Raw genomic sequence first — 15,084 nt, 5'->3', positions numbered from 1 at the left:
CCAACATCACTGCTTTCCAAGGGTTAAAGGGGAAATAGTCCTGGCTTCTAAGCAGGGTGTAGATTTATCATCTATATCACTGGCTGCACATTTATACTCATAGTGGGAGCTGCCATACTGCAATCCCCACAGGCTGCAACACAGCGCCACCTAGTGTTCAGAATGGATTCAGATGAGCTTTAGTGGCCTATGAGCAATGCCTGAGGCCCTGTCAGCAACATGGCAGCTCCCACTCATTCATATAAACATAGAAGGCAAGTTCAGTCAGTGATCAGTCTCTGGATGAAATAAACACAGCCCTTAGTATATTTATATATATATATAAGGTTTATTATTACTCCCTGTGATCAGGACCACCCGATGCTGCTGCTGTATTATTTGCTGGATAAAGGGTAACTACACGTCAGTCATTACAGGGGCCCCAGAAATAATCAACACAATGACCAGTAACATTGGGGCCCCCCAATACAGAGAAAGACAGGAATAATAATAATAATAATGATAATAACAGCGCTACACAGATTTCATATCTTTCGTTATCAATAAGAAAAACTGACCTATCGGCTTTGAGCTAATGTGCAAAAAAACAAACCATGTGACTAAAATAAATATTTACAGTACTTTTATCATCATCGCTCAGGTCTCATCAGACACACCTGCACACGGACACCATCCAACCAATATATATATATATATATACACATACACTTATACATATAAATATATCCATTAAAAGCTCTGGGGCTGTACAAGGAGAGGTCTGCAGGGGAGGCGGAGCTTCGTGTAGTGTTCACTAGGGTCCAAACTTGCTACAATGGATCAATATAAGGGCTGGCAAGTAATAGGGGTCACCCCTGCCTGGTGCCAATTAATATGGGCAGAGGGTCGGTGGCAGCCAATTTAAATGGCAGGTGCCGGGGGATCCAGTGCCACATTCTCTCTGTCTCACCCACCCTCACACCCCCGCCATGAGATCAGAATGGGGGCAGTCGTTATTATAGATCAGTATTTACCATTGGGAGGAGGCACAGCCCCTGACTACAGTTTGTAGCTGTACCCCATTAAGGGGGGACTCCTGGCTTTCTCTCACTGTGCTTCTGTTTAATAAACCCACCAGGTCTCAAGCAGCACCCCCTCTACCCCACAAATATAAAAAACATGTGGAATGTCAAATGCCCCCCCCAACCCACTTAAATAACCTTGTACCAAAGCCCCCCCATGACCTGACAACCCTCCTGCCTCCTCCTCTCACTGGGTGACTGGCATCCATGGGATTTGGGGGATTAAGTGTGACGGCAGGGGGCGTCTTATTATATGAAAGTTGAGGACAGATGCCCCCCCCCCAGCAGGAGGCTCTGGCAGGACATGGGCATGGTGGGGGTTTATGTGAAATGATACAGTACACAAGATCAACACTATCAATCAGTCCCCACAGGCTGTGTATTGGGGGGGCAGAGCCCATACTCATGGGGGCCACATTACGTGGGCTCTTATAACCCCTTGGGGGGCCCAAAAATGGGGGTGTCAGCTACCACAATGCCAGTGCTTACAGCTTGTAAAGTGTCAGTGCTTGGAACCTCTAGAGGAGAGCTGTCCCACCAAGAGAAATTCTGTGGCCCCCCAATCAGTTGCTATGAGTTGAGTCCAGTACAAGAAATGCCCCAGAACCCCCACATCCTGCCAGAGGAGATCCCACCCAATTCCCAGGCTCTGTGACCGAGTATTGGGGCTGCAAAGGAGGGTCCCCAACACTTACTGAGTCTCCTTGCAGTGGAACTCGCTGCCCCCAGTGTATAGAATACAGTGTATATATATATATATCAGATCAGGTTCTCCATGGTGTCATTAGACTTTCTACAAAAATATTAAAGGAAAACTAAACATAAAAAAATACTACTTTATGTAAACAGAGTCCATGGTGATGGGGGAGGTTGCTCCGTGCTCAGAATTCGGGGATAAAATCTTCCTTACGTGAAAAGCTCACACTAGTTACAAAAATAATCCATGAAAATAACATAGCCATCTACCATTATATATATATATATCTCGATATAACTCGTTTCATAGAGAGCTTTCTCCTTCCTTCATGTCTGACACACGTGGAAATGAAATTAGTGAGGAAGATGAGTGTTAATGCGCGGGGTCTGGCTGAACTGCACCACAGCAGCGCCGTTGGTTTGGCTGAGTAGCAGCGTCTCCCAGAAGCTGGAGGTGTCAATACGTCCAAACAAAGAGCAAACTACAACTCCCTGTCTCCCTCCGTCCTGCTGCTTCTCACTCCCAGACTCCTCCGGGAAACAGTGCCGACCAACCGCAGGCGTGGGAGCAAGGAGAAGGCGCAGAGGGAGACCAGGGGGAAATGACAAGAGGTAGGTGCTGGGGGGCTGAAATGTTAAACTTGGGAGTCGTCCGCATGCCCAAAAGTGTTTAACTCCTCCGCCTGTTTGACCATCTGACTCTCGCCCCCGCGGAATTCCGAGGCGATCTCGTCGAACGTGCGCCCTCTGGTCTCCGGCACTTTGAAGTAGGTGAAGACGAAGAATATGAGCAGGAGGATGATGAAGATGATGAAGACGTAGGCGCCGCACAATTTCTGGAGAAGACATAAGAGGAAATATTCAGGATTTGGTCACACTGCGCTACTGCCGGGGGAGGCAACATTCACCCAACAATCAGAATTGGGAAGGAGGAAACCCAGTTGTGGCCTCCACCCTGTCCCCAGACATGTGGCTGACCCCCAATGATGGGAGTTCTTGGGCTTTTAAATGTTCTGCCCAACTGCCTCAAGGAATTATGGGTGGAAGGAGTTTCTGTCTCCCAACTGCTGGTTTCTTAGAGCCCAATCACTTCAGGAACAAGAAATATTTCCTACTTTCCCCCACCGACAACCCACCCACCCAACAAGGGCCCCACACAGATGAATCCCCCACCTTTAGGGGCCACTCACCTCTACATATTGGAAGCCCATGCCTACGATAAAGTTGGAAGTCCAATTGGAAAGTCCGGCGACTGCGATGGCAGCTGGTCGTGGGCCCTGGCTGAAGAGCTCGGCTACAATGAACCATGGGATGGGTCCCGGGCCAATTTCAAAGAAGGCAACAAAGCCAAAGATGGCGACGATGCTGAGATAGGACATTCCACTGACAGACTCCTGCAGGGGGGAGACGCGGGATGACAATAAGGAACAGAATACAACTTGGCGCATCATTCTACCCGCCCACATGACATATGCTCCACCCACATTTAGTGATCATTTCCCAGGCTTACCAGTAGAGCCAGTGCAATGGTCATCAGGATGGCACAACCCGCCATTCCGGCCAGTCCAATCAGGTGCAGGGTCCGCCGGCCAGCACGTTCCACTACAAAAAGCTGCAGAGACAAAAAAAGATTTGTTCCAAAGATGCCACCAAGCCACTCATGGCCCTGCCAACCACACAATCTTCCCGGCCCATAACTAGAGCCAAAAAAGACTCACCGACACGACAGTGAAGGCCGTATTCACAATTCCTGCACCAATGGTAGCGTACACCGGCTGCTCAACTTGGGCTTTTTGGAATATCATGGTGGAATAGTAAAAGACCTGCAATGACAGACAGAAGGTCAGTTAGTTGGGTCGGGCTGAGTCAATACTGGAGCACTTGTTCATTTCAGTTGCCTCATTCTGACCAGCAGGTGCTGCTCTACTGCTGACTCCCTATGACTGGAGGGACAGAGAGAGAGAAGGCAAGCAGATAAGTTCTGGCAGGTAAGTTCTGGCAGGTAAGTTCTGGCAGCCGTAGGGTATCTGTAGTGGTGATGGCATGTGAAGCCCAGACATAACTTACCGCGTTGATGCCAGAGAGCTGCTGTGACAGTTGCAGGACGATGGCGATGAAGATGGGCTGGCGGTAGAGTGGGGAGCGGAAGAGTTCCGCAATGGTGACTTTCTTCTCTCGCATCATCTGCCGACTCTCTTCCTTCATCTCCTGCAGGTCACTGCTCACATCTGTGGTGCCTCGGAGCTTCTTCAGCACTGACCGAGAGAGAGGGAGAAGGTGAGACCTGGGAGAAGCCTTCTGAGATGCCTTCAGGGGCAGTGACATGGGACTTACCGCTCTTGGCTTTGTCTTCCTCATTGCGATTAATGAGCAGGAATCGTGGACTCTCTGGGCAGAAGGGCAGCACGATGCACTGCAATATGCTCGGCACAAATATGCAGCCCAACAATAGGGGCCACAGGGACTCGTTCCCCATGATAGGCTTCAGCCCAAAGATCTACACAAGGAACAGAGACATTTTAGCTCAATAGAGAAGATCCCCAGCCACTTACTCACCCCAACCAGATGGACATTCACTGAACACCATGAGATTGTCACCTACCTGAGCAATAAGGATTCCAATCACAACTCCCAGCTGGTGCAGGGTCCCCAGAGCTCCTCTCAGTGATGTGGGGGAAATTTCTCCGACATACATTGGCACAAAACCAGTGGTGAGGCCACAGTAGAGTCCGACCACAAACCGCCCAATGATCAGCATCTCGAAGGAGGACGCCAGCTTGGAAAATCCCATCAAAATGGCAGCTAGAAAGGCCAGGATGTTGGCCAACAGCATGGAGTTGCGCCTGGATTCAGAGGCGAGACGAGAGCATTAGGAAACAAATTCCAAGGCATTTATTCTTCATCTCTGATTGACCAGATTTCTGGGAGGCACTGCTGTGGCAATACCCGGATGTGACCCCCCAAGTGGTATAAAAAGGAGCAGCCTGGATTCTCATTGTATGGGAGCCCTTGCCAATAGCCTGGAGAATATTGGGAGTTGTAGTCCAGTAGTGGAGCAAGGTCCAGGGTGGAGCAACACTGCTATGGAAGGTTCACCTTTAGTAACAGAGGGACACCCCTTACCTGCCAAAACGGTTGACAAACAGTCCCACGGAGAATGAGCCCACCATGCCACCAACTGAGAAGATGGCCACAGACAGGGACCACAGGGAGGTGAGGGTGGTCTCAGAGATGGGCTCATTGTAACGGCTCATCCACGTGGCATTGTAGAAGCCCTCGATCACCTGCAGGGAAGGAAAAGCCACACCATTAAGGCAAGAAATGATAGAACACAAAGGGTTAATTTTCACATGAAATCTATGATTGGCTGATGGTCACCATGGGAATATCAACCACCTAAGGGTAGAACTACGCGGACAATTTCCGTGCGCTTCTGTCGGATCCTGCGCTGGGCGACAAAACTCCAGCGTCAAGTTGGATGTGACGTGAAACAAGTAATACAAAAGTCGGATGCGACACGACTGTTGATGCAAACGCTGCGTCTGGATCTGACGTTTGTATTACTTACCTTGTTTCTAGTCGCATCTGACTTGACGTGCGTTTTGTCTCCCAGCATCGGATCCGACAGAAACGCACGGAAATTGCCCGTCTACTTCTACCCTACACTTCTAAATGCATTGATTGGCAAGTCAGCTGTATAAAAGCCCTTTTAGATACTTAGGATACATGGGGTTAATAAGAACCTGCCCCTGGGGTGTCACTGTATAGAAAGCAGTGCAGTTTGGGGGCAGAGGACCACTTTATGTTCAGACAGGGTTAATTATGCAATAATAGTATTCCCCTTTAATTCAAGCGCAAGTAATGCAGGGATGCAACTCCCAGAAGGCTCAGCGGCACAAGTAACACAACAGGGATGCAACTCCCAGAAGTCTCAGCAGCACAAGTAACACAACAGGGATGCAACTCCCAGAAGTCTCAGCTGCACAAGTAACACAACAGGGATACAACTCCCAGAAGGCTCAGCGGCACAAGTAACACAGGGATGCAACTCCCAGAAGGCTCAGCTGCACAAGTAACACAACAGGAATACAACTCCCAGAAGTCTCAGCGGCACAAGTAACACAACAGGGATACAACTCCCAGAAGTCTCAGCTGCACAAGTAACACAACAGGGATACAACTCCCAGAAGTCTCAGCTGCACAAGTAACACAGGGATGCAACTCCCAGAAGGCTCAGCTGCACAAGTAACACAACAGGAATACAACTCCCAGAAGTCTTAGCGGCACAAGTAACACAACAGGGATACAACTCCCAGAAGTCTCAGCTGCACAAGTAACACAACAGGGATACAACTCCCAGAAGTCTTAGCGGCACAAGTAACACAACAGGGATACAACTCCCAGAAGTCTCAGCTGCACAAGTAACACAACAGGGATACAACTCCCAGAAGTCTTAGCGGCACAAGTAACACAACAGGGATACAACTCCCAGAAGTCTCAGCTGCACAAGTAACACAACAGGAATACAACTCCCAGAAGGCTCAGCTGCACAAGTAACACAGGGATACAACTCCCAGAAGTCTCAGCTGCACAAGTAACACAACAGGAATACAACTCCCAGAAGTCTCAGCTGCACAAGTAACACAACAGGAATACAACTCCCAGAAGGCTCAGCTGCACAAGTAACACAACAGGAATACAACTCCCAGAAGTCTCAGCGGCACAAGTAACACAACAGGGATACAACTCCCAGAAGTCTCAGCTGCACAAGTAACACAACAGGGATACAACTCCCAGAAGTCTCAGCTGCACAAGTAACACAACAGGAATACAACTCCCAGAAGGCTCAGCTGCACAAGTAACACAACAGGGATGCAACTCCCAGAAGTCTCAGCTGCACAAGTAACACAACAGGGATACAACTCCCAGAAGGCTCAGCTGCACAAGTAACACAGGGATGCAACTCCCAGAAGGCTCAGCTGCACAAGTAACACAACAGGAATACAACTCCCAGAAGGCTCAGCGGCACAAGTAACACAACAGGGATACAACTCCCAGAAGTCTCAGCGGCACAAGTAACACAACAGGAATACAACTCCCAGAAGGCTCAGCGGCACAAGTAACACAACAGGGATACAATTCCCAGAAGGCTCAGCGGCACAAGTAACACAACAGGGATGCAACTCCCAGAAGTCTCAGCTGCACAAGTAACACAGGGATACAACTCCCAGAAGTCTCAGCTGCACAAGTAACACAGGGATACAACTCCCAGAAGGCTCAGCTGCACAAGTAACACAGGGATACAACTCCCAGAAGTCTCAGCGGCACAAGTAACACAACAGGGATGCAACTCCCAGAAGGCTCAGCGGCACAAGTAACACAACAGGGAAGCAACTCCCAGAAGTCTCAGCTGCACAAGTAACACAACAGGGATACAACTCCCAGAAGGCTCAGCTGCACAAGTAACACAGGGATACAACTCCCAGAAGTCTCAGCTGCACAAGTAACACAACAGGAATACAACTCCCAGAAGGCTCAGCTGCACAAGTAACACAGGGATACAACTCCCAGAAGTCTCAGCTGCACAAGTAACACAACAGGAATACAACTCCCAGAAGTCTCAGCTGCACAAGTAACACAACAGGAATACAACTCCCAGAAGGCTCAGCTGCACAAGTAACACAACAGGAATACAACTCCCAGAAGTCTCAGCGGCACAAGTAACACAACAGGGATACAACTCCCAGAAGTCTCAGCTGCACAAGTAACACAACAGGGATACAACTCCCAGAAGTCTCAGCTGCACAAGTAACACAACAGGAATACAACTCCCAGAAGGCTCAGCTGCACAAGTAACACAACAGGGATGCAACTCCCAGAAGTCTCAGCTGCACAAGTAACACAACAGGGATACAACTCCCAGAAGGCTCAGCTGCACAAGTAACACAGGGATGCAACTCCCAGAAGGCTCAGCTGCACAAGTAACACAACAGGAATACAACTCCCAGAAGGCTCAGCGGCACAAGTAACACAACAGGGATACAACTCCCAGAAGTCTCAGCGGCACAAGTAACACAACAGGAATACAACTCCCAGAAGGCTCAGCGGCACAAGTAACACAACAGGGATACAATTCCCAGAAGGCTCAGCGGCACAAGTAACACAACAGGGATGCAACTCCCAGAAGTCTCAGCTGCACAAGTAACACAGGGATACAACTCCCAGAAGTCTCAGCTGCACAAGTAACACAGGGATACAACTCCCAGAAGGCTCAGCTGCACAAGTAACACAGGGATACAACTCCCAGAAGTCTCAGCGGCACAAGTAACACAACAGGGATGCAACTCCCAGAAGGCTCAGCGGCACAAGTAACACAACAGGGAAGCAACTCCCAGAAGTCTCAGCTGCACAAGTAACACAACAGGGATACAACTCCCAGAAGGCTCAGCTGCACAAGTAACACAGGGATACAACTCCCAGAAGTCTCAGCTGCACAAGTAACACAACAGGAATACAACTCCCAGAAGGCTCAGCTGCACAAGTAACACAACAGGGATACAACTCCCAGAAGTCTCAGGGATGCAGGGGCAGGCAGTGTGCAGCAGGAGCACTGGGGGGAGGGGCAGGGGGTGTGGCTCTCGTTAGTGACGTTAATTAGCCGTTATGAAAGCTGCCAGAGCCAGAGCAGCTGAACTGGGCCAGAAATATGATCCTCCCTGGGCTCAGGGTGAATGAGTCCAAGTTGCTGAAATTCCAGTCCCCATGGGGCCGAGCCGTGTGATTGGTCGCTGGCTGTAACCTGATGACGCAGGAGCTCAGGATAAAGACTGTCCTGTAACATCCTATTTGTCCTCTGGGAAACTTCCAGCCACAGCCCACAGTGACTTAAAGGGGCCGCACCTGCATCACACAGGAGCATGACTATATGACAGCTCCCACACCTACAATAATAATGTAAGTAAATAAAGCTCAATTTACTGGGAATTACAAGGAACCCTCCCCAAAGCTTTCCTCCATGCCTTGTTTCAACCCAGAATTTAAATCTGGTTGCTATGAACAGTGGCCCTGGTGATGCTAAAGCAGAGTGACTATAAGGCTACATTGTATCATCATCTTTATTCAGCTCACTGCCTGGTTACTAGCATCATACCCCCTAGCAACCAGAGGCTTAACAGGAAAGTGGCAGAGCACAAATCAATAAACATTGCAGAGCTGCTGGATAACAAGAGCACTGACAACAGCAAGGTGAACTTCCCCTTTAAACACTGGCTGATTATAAAGTGGTTCCAGGCAAAACCGTGTGACTCACAGTCGCCGGGGTCACATGACAGGCCACCTGATATTCAATAAATAACACAATAGTGTGTGAGCTCACAGGGAGAGGCCGTCTGTTTGCAGCAAGTCAATCCCAGTCTGAACCACCATTACTGGGTCGTTACTGATTGGCTGAGGGCTTTACCATAATGCAAATACTGGAGGGAGATGAGATCTGGGGGTCCCCCCTCCTCCCATGGATTAGAGAAGCTGGAGCTGCACTGCAGTGCCCACAAGCACAACCAACCGCTTCTCTATACATTAGGGAGCCTGGCCCTTTAACTGCTGTTATATAAATTTCACAGCTTGATCAGGATTGGCTGCTGCAAGTAGAGACAGGCGAGTGGGGTGAGTAGGCGCCCGTATGGATATGAACCTCGACTAATCTGGGGGTGTTGGCGCTTGGGAGGAATGTGGCACATTCTGTGCTTTAAAGGGTCACTCCATTAGTTTGCCTAATAAAATAAACTGATATTCCACTCATTGTGGTACAATAATGTATTGAATCAGAACCAGCAGTGCACACTTCTTGCAGGTAATAGGGATCAGTGGTGCAGGAGAGCATTCAGCAGCCACAAAGCAGCTGTGCCAGGAAGGGGTTAACCAGTAACCGCAGGTGCTCGTGGTCTGCAGAGAAATGGCACTGAGAGTGGCAGCCAAGGTTACCCACTACTGGGGGGTCTCCAGACTGAGGGGTGAGGATAAAGGTCCTTCTAGCACCCCCCCAATTGCCCCACTGAGGAGCATAAATCACCCCCCCCCCAGAGGCAGATCAGCTGGACAAAAAGCTGAACTTAATGGAAGTTGATTGGTTGTGACTTTGGCTCTATCTGGACCCAGTGGACCCCTGAGAAAACTCAAAGTGGTCTATCGAGTGTCCCCACCAAGAACTCCGCACACAACAAGAATCTCCCTGAGCAGATCTGCTAATCCCACAGCTCAGCAGGACGGTGATACGTGATTGGCCGGAGCTCACCCAGGGCCACGTGTGATTGGCCAGAGCTCACCCAGGGCCACGTGTGGAGCCACAGAATCCAATTAGTGGACACAGAGAGTGACATTATGGACGTGCTGGAGGGTCTCTGCTGTTCAGGAATGGGAACCCCCCGGCCCTCCAGCTGTTGCTGCCCCTAAAGCTTCTTACGTGTTGTTTGTGAAGATTCTCATTGATCAAGTCATGTTATATCTATAGAAACAAGTTCTTACCTCTTGTGGTGCATTAATCACTCCCGTGTTGTATCCAAACTGTAAGGAGCCAATCACAGCCGTGCAAACAGCCAGCATCAACTTCGCCGTCATCTGCAACAACAAACGGGGAGCGGGTGAGAATGGGGGGCACACAGTGATGTATCTTGTCTGTGGGCAACTATCTTACAATCAATTAGCACCCGAAATAACATCCTTCACCCACCCCAACCCACAGACCCTTCTCCACCCCTCAATCTAACACTTCAGCCCCTTTATAGAACTCATTGGCCCCATCCCAAATACAGGGGCCCCAATATGCACTTCCAACAGGTTCTCCAACTCTTTACAGCAAACGTTTAATTACTCTTATCAGTCCCTACCCTGAGGAGCTTACACTCATAATTCCACCAGCAGCCAATCAACCACTGGGGTTAATTTGCCCCAACAATCCCAGACAAGTGGTGAAACCTCCCCAATACCTACTGCCCCAAAGAACCCTGGTCAGAGTCGAACCCACGACCCCAGTACTGCAGGGCGGCAATGCTAAGTCCTCTGCTGGGTTTGCTATGGGTGGGGAATTCTTTTGCACTAATGAACCCCTTTTGGAGGGTTATTACCCCCATTACTGGACTTATTTGGCATCTTCCTGTAAATCAGGGCAGAAAAGGAGAAAAGGAACGGGGTAAATCTCTAATTTGGATGGGAGAGGGGAGGGATTCCAGGGGCAGTTATTTCAGGGGCAGTTATTTCAGGGACAGTTATTTCAGGGACAGTTGTTTCAGGGACAGTTGTTTCAGGGGCAGTTGTTTCAGGGGCAGTTGTTTCAGGGGCAGTTGTTTCAGGGGCAGTTGTTTCAGGGGCAGTTATTCCAGGGGCAGTCGTTTCAGGGGCAGTTGTTTCAGGGGCAGTTATTCTGGAGGGGGGGATCAGGCTGGGGGTGGATTGGCTGGGGCTGCCACATACAAGGGTCCCTGTGTTCCCCGCTCACCTATAAAGACCCCATTCTATTCCAACACACCAGGGTCTGAGCAAAATCCCATCATGTGTTTCCTGAGCAGCTTTTTCCCTGGTGCAAATGCCGTCACGTCTCCCACTATAAACCCTATGGCACATACTGGCCATTTGCACCCACTGACCCTGCACTGTTTAAAGGACAAGTAATGGCAAAAAATGGAAATTGTTTATGTTCCCAGTGCCTCGTGCAGGGCAAGTGCTAAACCAAACGATGGGACCTACACAGGGTGTACCCCCAAATATTTATGTGCCTCTGTTTGTTGTGTGTGAATGGGGCACGGGGGTTATGTTATGGCACAATCTGTATCATGGGGGGTCGGGCAGAATTCTGCAGATGGATCTCCTGCTTTAAAGGGTCATGAAGGTGGGAGGGGGGCTTCAGTGCGCAGGGGGTTCAGCCAGAAGCTGCCAGTGATGTGTGTGTATTTACATAGATATATATATATATATATATTATAGGGGCAGCGGAACCACGGGGGGAGATTTCTGCTGGGATTTCAGTCAACAAACCCCCCCCCCATTTGTACAACTGATGCAAAAATGTCTCCTGAATTGTCTGATTGGGCTGTGGGTGTCAGGGTTAAATATACAGCGAGTGTCGTTCTTCCGTGTGGCGCAGTTTGTTATTATAATTAGGGATATTTGTGTATTTCTCAATCAGGAATAAAGTGGAACAGGAAGAACTTGGATTTAAGCACAACTTCAACACAAATGTGTCTCTGCTGATACAATGTAACACTAATGGGGAGACATTAATACAATGTAACACTAATGGGGAGACACTGATACAATGTAACACTAATGGGGAGACACTGATACAATGTAACACTAATGGGAGACACTGATACAATGTAACACTAATGGGAGACACTGATACAATGTAACACTAATGGGGAGACACTGATACAATGTAACACTAATGGGGAGACACTGATACAATGTAACACTAATGGGAGACACTGATACAATGTAACACTAATGGGAGACACTGATACAATGTAACACTAATGGGGAGACAATGATACAATGTAACACTAATGGGGGAGACACTGATACAATGTAACACTAATGGGGAGACACTGATACAATGTAACACTAATGGGGAGACACTGATACAATGTAACACTAATGGGGAGACACTGATACAATGTAACACTAATGGGAGACACTGATACAATGTAACACAACATAACACAATGTAACACAACATAACACAATGTAACACAAGTAACACACAGGAGCAGCAGTGATTATACAAATTCAGTAGAAGACACAGGGCCGGTTGTGCGTCAGTCTCAGTCATTTGCTGCCCGTCCCACATCCTCCTCGTAACCCCCAGACATGAAGGCTCGTCCCGTCTCTGCCAATAGAATGTCAGCTCCTGGCACACCCATAACCCCCCCATTCACCTTTCCCCTACATGTGACGCCATTCAACCCCCCCCCATTCTGTCTGATTAACTGCATGAGGCGCAGGGTGGGGGAGGCAAAGCACAAGGCCATTGTGGGCAGTTTGGGAGGAAGAGCAGCGTCACTGAAAGAGTAGTAGTGTCTGGAGCCGCCTTGCTGCTGGGGTGGGGGGGTTTATACACAAATTCTTTGTCCTACACTGAAACTCACAGCAGCAATAGATATAGAAATAGTCCCACCTCCCTCTAATACTTTGTCCTTTTTATTATGGGCATGTGGGGGCGACACTAATGAACCCTATTTCTTATTTATAAACTTCCTAAAATCTACCCCCCACCCCAGGAAATAAAATGTAATAAAACTCAGACCGTGTTTCCCCCATGTAGCAACATGGCACACAAGGGGTTACACAGAGGAAATTTGCAGATAATGTGCCCCCCCCCCAGCATTGCTCTTATCTCCCCCTCACAGCACAACTGTCTCTTTCTACAAGGACAAACAGTAAAGGGTAAATAACCCTCTGTGCCACTTTCATTTCACTCCCCCCCCCAGCTGCCACAATTAACACTCACAATTAACAATTGGACTAATGAAAGGAAATTTCCACTTAACGAGTGCAAATGTTTTGTCATGTTCCTCCCCCTCCCTGCTGAGCCCCAGGGGGAGACACAGGGGGGACATTAACCTCTCACCTTCCCTCTCAGTTCTTTTCCACTTCCTTCCTCTGTGCCTGGAAATTACACTCAAATCTGGGGGACCCCATTCACGTTTAGAGACCCAACCTTTTTGTCCCCCAACTTCTGCCCCCATCCTCTGTCCCCCAAAATCAGATGCTCCCCATCCTTCCCATGACTGACAGTAGAAAGAAGTATCTCAAGTGCCAGTTTGTTGTTATATGACAGTTTGCCAGTGGCCCCTGGATTGTTCTAGGTCTAAAGTGACTCCTATAGAGCTGAATGGAGACAGTCACAGGGCAGTGCCCATATTGGTTCTCCCCAAATCCACTCTGGCAATGAAAGCTTTAACCTCTGAAATGCCGAGGGATGTGGTTGATTTCCCAGTTGCCACTTCCCAAGACGTAAATGAGAATGGAATCCAGTGTGGGAGACACAAGCACTTGAGGGTCATGGAAAGTCTGGGGCGGCAGCTGCTGAGAGCGGGACAGGGTGACATTTGGGGCCTTGGGAACATGACGCCCATTGGAAACTGACACAACACAGGGGTCCGAGCTCTTCCCTTTATTACAATCGGCTTCTATTTCCAGCCCAGCCATGAACTGAGCCTGGCACTGCCCGCAGTCTGTCACCCCAAAACTGCTGTATGTTCTGATCTAACCCTGGCACACGACTCATACAGCACAAATACAACTTACTGCAACTGGATAAACACACATATAGTACTGCCATACTGTACCCCACACTTAGTATTACTGCCATACTGTACCCCACATTTAGTACTGCCATACTGTACCCCACATATCGTACTGCCATACTGTACCCCACATTTAGTACTGCCATACTGTACCCCACATTTAATACTGCCATACTGTACCCCACATTTAGTACTGCCATACTGTACCCCACATTTAATACTGCCATACTGTACCCCACATTTAGTATTACTCCCATACTGTACCCGCATATAGTACTGTCATATTGTACCCCACATTTAGTACTACTCACCATACTGTACCCGCATTTAGTGCTGCCATACTGTACCCCACATGTAGTACTACTCCCCATACTGTACCCGCATTTAGTACTGCCACCATACTGTACCCCCCACTGTGGCATGATGTGACCCAATGATGTGCAGGAATGGCTTATTTGTCTGTGAGTAAAATAGCCAATGAGATGAGAGTCAGACTGACAGTTTATTATAGAGAATCTAATTCTGGGGAGTCTCTAGTACAATATATTCCTGCCCAATCCTCTCACCCCTGTGACCTTCAGTATCACTAGAGATTGGGTCACGTGTGGAAATGAATTTTGTGTAACAACAGACCCCCCCATTACACTCACACCCCCCCTGTCCTTATTAACTGCTCCAGTCTCATCCAAACAGGAGTGTGTGTGTGTGACTATATGTGAATTTATATATATATATGTGTGTGTGTGTGTATCTATATGTCTGTATATGTATGTGAGTATATATCTATATATCTATATGTGTGTGTGTATATAAGCGAGTATATCTATATATATCTATATGTGTGTATATAAGTGAGTATATCTATATATATATATATGTGGGGGTGCTGTTGATACAGGGTCTGTCAGTTCTCTATAGGGTCACTAAGGGGAGACCTGAATGTTACCTCTACTCCGGCCCCCCAACATGTCACAATGTCGTGGCCAATGCCCCCCCATATCTCTGTACTTTACACCCACATGTGATTCAGG

General features: G+C 48.5%; 1 protein-coding gene across 2 annotated transcripts in view; it reads right to left on the bottom strand.

Annotated features, from left to right (window-relative positions):
- Positions 1–304: 304 nt before the first annotated feature.
- The window catches only part of slc2a1.L (solute carrier family 2 (facilitated glucose transporter), member 1 L homeolog), a 60,585-nt gene continuing 45,805 nt past the window's right edge, over positions 305–15,084 (bottom strand). For both annotated transcript variants that reach the window (XM_018241828.2, XM_018241829.2), the window contains exons 2-10: positions 10,278–10,370; positions 4,881–5,041; positions 4,360–4,600; positions 4,092–4,254; positions 3,825–4,012; positions 3,476–3,580; positions 3,268–3,369; positions 2,948–3,151; positions 305–2,593 (exon numbers count right to left, since the gene is read on the bottom strand). In XM_018241828.2, the coding sequence (XP_018097317.2) occupies positions 2,393–2,593; positions 2,948–3,151; positions 3,268–3,369; positions 3,476–3,580; positions 3,825–4,012; positions 4,092–4,254; positions 4,360–4,600; positions 4,881–5,041; positions 10,278–10,370 (1,458 nt within the window). In that variant the 3' untranslated portion in view covers positions 305–2,392. The remainder of the gene's footprint in view (positions 2,594–2,947; positions 3,152–3,267; positions 3,370–3,475; positions 3,581–3,824; positions 4,013–4,091; positions 4,255–4,359; positions 4,601–4,880; positions 5,042–10,277; positions 10,371–15,084) is intronic.

The sequence above is a fragment of the Xenopus laevis genome, chromosome 7L (genome assembly GCF_017654675.1).
Source record: "Xenopus laevis strain J_2021 chromosome 7L, Xenopus_laevis_v10.1, whole genome shotgun sequence".
NCBI classification, from domain to species: domain Eukaryota; kingdom Metazoa; phylum Chordata; class Amphibia; order Anura; family Pipidae; genus Xenopus; species Xenopus laevis.
The sequence above is the reverse complement of the archived record's forward strand: the minus strand, read 5'-3'. Positions and strand labels throughout refer to the sequence as shown.